At 28.4% G+C, this 7,180-nt stretch overlaps 1 protein-coding gene across 1 annotated transcript in view; it reads left to right on the forward strand.

Annotated features, from left to right (window-relative positions):
• The first annotated feature begins 1,144 nt into the window (after positions 1 to 1,144).
• The window catches only part of LOC119666296 (putative protein kinase C delta type homolog), an 8,549-nt gene continuing 2,513 nt past the window's right edge, over positions 1,145 to 7,180 (forward strand). Inside the window, exons 1-6 of the mRNA XM_038075576.1 lie at positions 1,145 to 1,180; positions 1,885 to 2,058; positions 6,344 to 6,498; positions 6,568 to 6,715; positions 6,776 to 6,955; positions 7,020 to 7,160. Coding sequence (XP_037931504.1) covers positions 1,145 to 1,180; positions 1,885 to 2,058; positions 6,344 to 6,498; positions 6,568 to 6,715; positions 6,776 to 6,955; positions 7,020 to 7,160 — 834 coding nt within the window. The remainder of the gene's footprint in view (positions 1,181 to 1,884; positions 2,059 to 6,343; positions 6,499 to 6,567; positions 6,716 to 6,775; positions 6,956 to 7,019; positions 7,161 to 7,180) is intronic.

Genomic DNA, 7,180 nt, shown 5'->3' on the forward strand with positions numbered 1-7,180 from the left:
TTAATTGAAATAATTAAATAATTGAAATCTCAAAGCCATGTACAGACGTTTCCGAAGATTAATGCTTAGCCAAAGAACCAAAAGAAAATCGGTTGGAACTACGTTTTCGATATTTATTGAGAGTGTGAAAAAAAAATTAAAAAAGAGCTTCAATAAAAAAAGCCCTTAATCTATCCTCTGCTCATAAACAATATTAAAATATATTTTTGAGACATCTATAACTTCTTTAAAAAAAACACACAAATTTATTTATTAATACTTATTATGTATAGTATTAATACTATACATACTAAAGGATATTAAATGGACCAAAACTAATGTACGCTACTTACTGGTTTTTAGTTATGAAGTTAATTTTTTCCAAAATTGACTTTCTCTGCTCCTCGTATATCTATTAATATTCAATAAGAACGATATTTTCATTTCTTGGATCAAGGAATTACTTCTCAAAGTAAATGCATTTTAAAATGAAATAGCTCAATGTTTTGATATTTTTTCTGTATTATTAAAAATTTAACAATTTCCAATATAAATAAAATTATCAATTAAGTTTTTTTTATAAATAAAATATCTAGAAACTCTGTTTTCTGTTTTGTTTCTGCACCGCACATGGCGAACTGCAAGACCTCCCCCTGAATCGCATTATAAGCTTTTCCAAAGGTACTAATTGATTCTAACCCTTGAGTTTTTAACTATACGGTAACACAAGAGGCTTATAAGCCTAAGTGGATCCTTTGGGATCGCCGGTATAATCTACCTACCTAATTTGCTTTTTTCATTAAGTATAAATTTTGCATTAATGCCATTACAATCATTGACTACTATTGATAGTAACACTTGCATTTTCATCATATTTCAAGAAATATGGTTCGTTGATATCACCACATCAAATACTGCATTGTCAAATGGATGGTGATAAGGTCAATTTTTGTTAAAATATTTTCCATTTGTAAAAGAATGACCCATACGCAAATGGTGTATAATATATATAGGGAGTTTGTTTTGAATCGGTAATTTTTTTTGAATCAGTAATGAGGAACTAATTTACCAAAATGAGTACTCAATTGAAAATTTATACACAGTGCGATCAATAAGTCGACTAATTAAGTTGACTATTCGTAAAACGACTTAAAAACTTCACAACATGTTTATTCTTTGGGATGCCAAGCCATCATCAAGAGTACACAAAATTGAAAACATAAGATCATTCAATATTATAAAATTACAAGATTTACTATATTTACTAATATAGTATAAATTTTTCCCCTTTGGGCTTCTCGCATTCCGGAAATATAGGCTTTAATAATTAATTGACCTTATCTTTAGTAATAAACACAAAAGCGATACATCGTTTTTGTACTAGAGTTTCAAACAAAGTTTGAAGAGTTTTAAGAATTTGTGTTTTTGACTAATTTTTTAATGGCCATATTTCAGGATCTGTAAATGGTAGAGTTAGAATTAACTGAGCTTTAAAAAAAACTAATTAAATATTTTATTAATATACGTTTTTGCGTAGACTAAAATCTTTAGGTAAATATGATATATTGGAATATTTTATTTGAATTACTTTCAAATAATAAGACCGAATGAGTTTTATATACTGACTGAGGATTATTATACTATAATTGTTCAAAAAAATGAATATAATGTATTCAAAATTATTATTTATTTTAAAAAAATATAATGGTATTTAAAGAAACTGAGTAAGATGGTATAAGAATCGCGGTGAATAATACTACTTATTGGATTGTCTAATTATATACCCCATTTAGAAACATAATTTTTATGTTAAAGTAATTATTTTTTATTAATGATTTATTTAATGATGCATATTGTTTTTGCCAAAAATGAATCCGCTAAATAATTTATTCCTAATCCATTCAGGTGCTTTTGGCTGAATTACGTGATACGACATATTATTATGCGGTGAAATGTCTTAAAAAAGACGTCGTCCTTGAAGATGATGATGTGGACTCGACACTAATAGAGCGTAAAGTTCTGGCCTTGGGTACGAAGCATCCGTATTTGTGTCACCTGTTTTGTACATTTCAAACTGAGGTAAGTGCAAAATACAAAATATTTCAAATATTTAATTATTGTAATTTCATATTTCGAAGTCCGTATTTGAAAAAAACGCTCATGCTTATCTGAAATCATAATGCAATTAATAGCAATTGCAAAATATGAAAATTTCGCAACAAATAATTTTAAACAAATTTAAAAATTTTAAAAATATCTCAGAAAATGCTTGCTAATTGCGGTCTTAGATGTTGAAATAACATTTTCTTTAGGATTCATAAGATTCAATTTGGTATCTATTTTGCGGAGTGATTTATTTATTTGTTCTCTAGCGACTGTTGGCTTTCAACTTTATTATATATTATATTATTTATTTGTTTTTATTTAAAGATAAATTAATGTATTTGTACTTAAATTTATATTGTATATAATTTTGTTTTTTTTTTATATATATATATTTGTTTTAAATATTTTCATTGCTAATTGTTACTCGTGGCGCAAGTGTAGTTAACTTTTAAATAGCTATAAAAGTACGATTTGTTTAATTATTTTAATTTAAAATTATTCATAGTTAAAAATAGACTACACTTTAAAGACAACGAGTATGAGTTTTACAATGTACAGAAATGGCAGACATAATAACATATTTCTTTTAGATTGTTTTTGTAAATAGAAAAAAAAATAATCAAAATTAATTTAAATAGTGAACTTCTAAATGGAATTATACATAGACGATGCCATCTAACTGCAGACTCTGAAAGTCCTATTTTCTATTCAAACAGTTTTTTTTAAAGTAACACAATAACTAAGTTTGTAAAAACTATAACCCACTTCAGCCGCGATTCCATATAAACATAATTATTTATGTCCCAGTTATTTAGTTAGTTGTGGTGGAGGGAGGAACGCGTCCTCTTCAATTAGCTAAAAAAGCCGTTTTGGATCCACAAAACCTCGTAATAGGAGATTGTAGAGAGAAGGTCAAGCTAGAACCAGCCAGAGGCATTTATAAAAGTAAGAATCTGGCCAATGCTAATGCTAGAGATATATTGATGTCCTATTATACAAAAAAAAAACACATACACAACAAATATACTATTGTCAATTTAGAATTTAAATAAAATTCTATAATTTATTTATTTAAATAATAAATAATTTCTTATACCAAATAATTTTATTGAAATTGATAGAATGCTGTGACGGCCTACCATCCACATTTTCAGAAACCATTTTTTTTAATGGTTCCCTATATATTTATTGTCTTTATTGGTTGAATCTATTATAGAAAGTATAATAATAAGACATTTAATATTTTTAGAAAGTCCTTATTCGATGAATATTTAATTTAATTCAACGATGATATATGGTACTATGTAGAATCAATTATTTCTTTAACACCTGTTAGACTATAAGAACTAACAATAAGTAAATACGCGCCTTTAAAACATTAACAAAATTAAATAAAAGATAAATTCAAAGGTAAAATTCTAAAATTAACGGAGACTCGTATGTACTAGTAATTCGACCACCGACTGTGAATGCTAACACGTAAAGTTCGATGGCCACTTTATAGATCAGGGCACAGAAATTTGTACTACATTTATACAGGAGGAACTATGTCTCTTAGTACAAATTGCTTATCAATGAGAACAGAATCGGTGACCACAAACGCGAAGACTGTTTCTGCTACTAAAAATCACTGCATTTTTTTTTTATTTTAAAATAACTTCCGAAAAACTATTTCTGTGGAAGGTGTTCAAAACAAAATTGGTTCATGATTACGCATTTGTATTGTTTTATCTACTATTCGTTAATTTAAGATAAAACTTATTGTTTTGTTTATATATTTTGCTCCTTGGTCTAGTTTTCTCATTGAAATTTTTAAAATTTAACCAAAAATTTTGTTAATAGGAATTTTTTATATTTTCATATCTATGAGAATTAATTATTGTTAATTAATTATGATATAGAAAACTGAAAACGTTATCACATGCATAAATTTATTTTAATACTACATAATTATTAATTAATTTATTTTAATTTATTGTAAGCTTTTAGCACTTGTCAGTCCGTATATATGTTTAATTACAAATTTTGTTTAGGTACTTATTTTTTTAAATCAAGACAAGATCAAAAATTTCATACATATTTAAACTGAACTGCTTTGGAAGATGTGTTGGAATTAATAAATCTGGTAATTTATATTCCAAATCTGATACACAAACTAATCAATCCAAACTGAGACTTACCTATTATTAATAAAATTATTTATATGCATTTCAGAAACGGTTGAAATATAAATTGTTGTTGAAAATCTTCTTTAAGTGTTAATATACTAATAATTTGAACTTATAACTTAATACTGAACAACCCTCCAATCCAGCAAAAAAAAAACAATTTTTATTGACGTGCGACTCCATTTTTCAAATAACTTTCCTTCCAGAGTGGTACACTTATTCCAAAGCTGCGTAAACTTTTCGGGGATTTTTTTGCAAAACAAATTTTCTTTGCCCTCAAATGTGAGCAAATGTATTACAACCTTCTAGGTAGGTTGGAATGGCAGCCTTGTTTCCAAAGAGTCCACTTGAACTCAAATAATGGCCCATTATACTACCTTCTATAGATCGGTAACAGTTTAGCTACGGGAACTACGGGAATAGCCTTAAACTTAGGCTTCTAAGTTTAACCTTCGAAGGTTAAACTTATTTTAACTTATAAAATTACTTTATCAATCTATAAAACTTTAATAAGTATCTTTTTATAGTGTTTTGGATTGGTAAATCTGGATTCGATCAAGATCTCAATCTGTCAAATTCTTCTAAATCTTCTAAATCTAAAAAGAAGAAAACTGGAATTTAATTTAAAATTAAAATAAGAAAAATGGAACAGAATGTAATTGCCTAAACTGCCCGGCTTAAGAGACCCTGAATTCGACTAAATGACAAACTCAAAATATTTGCTGAACGCAATTGATTTAAATCAAGTACGAGCGCGGTTTGATAAGTCAGTGACTTTTTGAATAAAATAAATTTTTTCGGCAAATAAACATTTTATTTTTCCACATAATCACCTTTTAGCTCGATACATTTAGTCCAGCGTTTTTCTAATATTCTTATTCCCTCCAAATAATAGGTTTTCTCAAAGGTCTCAAAATACGCGTTTGTTTCGGTAATGACTTCTTCATCCGACTCAAATCTCTTACCGCCCAGCCATATCTTTAGGTTTGGAAACAGAAAATAGTCACAGAGAGCTAAATCTAGAGAATATGCTGGATGGGGTAGCAGTTCGTATCCCAATTCGTGGATTTTGGCCATCGTGACTTAATCAGCACACGAAATTCACTTTTTTCCATTTTCGTAAAAATTCACGTGGTTGTCTACTTTGAACGGCTATCAAACACCAACTGAACGACGTAGCTTGCTCAAAATTAAAAAGTTGCCTACTGGTAGATTACAGCTGACGGCAGCACTGTTGCATTTGGAGTAACTGCGCGGAAAATTCAAAAAGTCACTAACTTATCAAAGCGCCCTCGTAATTCTACAACCAGTATTGATAAAATTTGAAAAAACCACAATTTATCATAGTTAAGTTCATTCATATAGCTGTGGTTTATGTGTTAGTTTTAAACAACTCAAATAATAGCACAGCAAGTGCAATTGTAATTTGCGAATAAACACCAAAAATTGAAAGAAATCGAAATCCGAATAATGTGAATTTAATATAAGTTGGCTTTGTATGTTAACACGCGAGACCACGACTGAAATTTGATAGTCCTGAACATAGTCTAAACTATGTTCAAACTCTACCGTTTTTTTTAATTGGTATAAATTATAAGTTTTAGTAAATTGGCTTGAATAAGATGAGAGAACCTATCTAATATGTTTTCAAATTTCAAATCTAAATGTTTTATTCTTTAATAATAAGCCAATCGATCAAGTAGTGAGATTAGGTATCAAATTATAGAAAAATTTAAATAGCTATATATTTAAGAATAAATTTCACCTTTCCGTCAGATACCAATTCATAAATTAGTAAATGCATTTTCCTGCAATAAATATATCTTTTTCTAAAATCATATATATCTTAATACATACAGAAGGCTTGACCTATAAAATAAATGTTTATAAGATATAAATTTTATAATGAATAATTTTATATAAAGTGTCATACTCGTTAAATAAATTTAGCGAAAAAATGTTTAGTCGTCAAGTGCCATTCTAAGCTGTAAATCATCTCATAGTTACATTTTTGTGTATTCAAAAATTAATATTTAACTATTAACAACAATTTTGAATATAAATTTATAAAAATTTTTAAATCTTTTAAGAGTCACTTATTTTTTGTGATGGAATATTTAAATGGCGGTGATCTCATGTTCCACATACAAGAAAGTGGTCGTTTTTCGGAAGAACGTGCAAGATTTTATGGTGCCGAGATTATTTCAGGTCTAAAGTTCTTACACAAGAAAGGTATCATATACAGGCAAGTATTCATTTATAAAAATATGTATATTAATTTAATTTTAATAAAACTTTTTTGTGAAATCCACAGAGATCTCAAATTAGACAATGTGCTGTTAGACTACGAAGGTCATGTACGTATTGCAGACTTTGGTATGTGTAAATTGCAAATATATCTGGACAAAACGGCGGACAGTTTTTGCGGTACACCAGATTACATGGCGCCTGAAATCATAAAGGTAGAAAAACTTTGCATCTATGAGAAATTTTCGCATATAAAAAATTATAACTTCTTATAGGGCGAAAAGTATAATCAAAACGTTGATTGGTGGTCATTCGGTGTACTTTTATATGAAATGCTAATTGGACAATCTCCATTTAGTGGTTGTGATGAAGATGAGCTCTTCTGGTCTATTTGCAATGAAATTCCATGGTTTCCTGTATATATATCAGCTGAGGCAACTAGTATACTCAAAGGTGTAAGTTACTTCGCACTCCACCGACAGATAATCCATTCAATCAATTTTCTTTCTTTATTTAAAGCTTTTAGAAAAAGATTACACAAAACGTGTTGGCTCACAATATAGTCCTGCTGGTGATATAAGTGATCACATTTTCTTCAGACCAATTGAATGGGATCTCTTAGAAAAACGACAACTAGTACCTCCATTTAAACCTCAAGTGGTACGTATTTAAAAAAAACG

The sequence above is a fragment of the Teleopsis dalmanni genome, chromosome 1 (genome assembly GCF_002237135.1).
Source record: "Teleopsis dalmanni isolate 2A chromosome 1, ASM223713v2, whole genome shotgun sequence".
NCBI classification, from domain to species: Eukaryota; Metazoa; Arthropoda; class Insecta; order Diptera; family Diopsidae; genus Teleopsis; species Teleopsis dalmanni.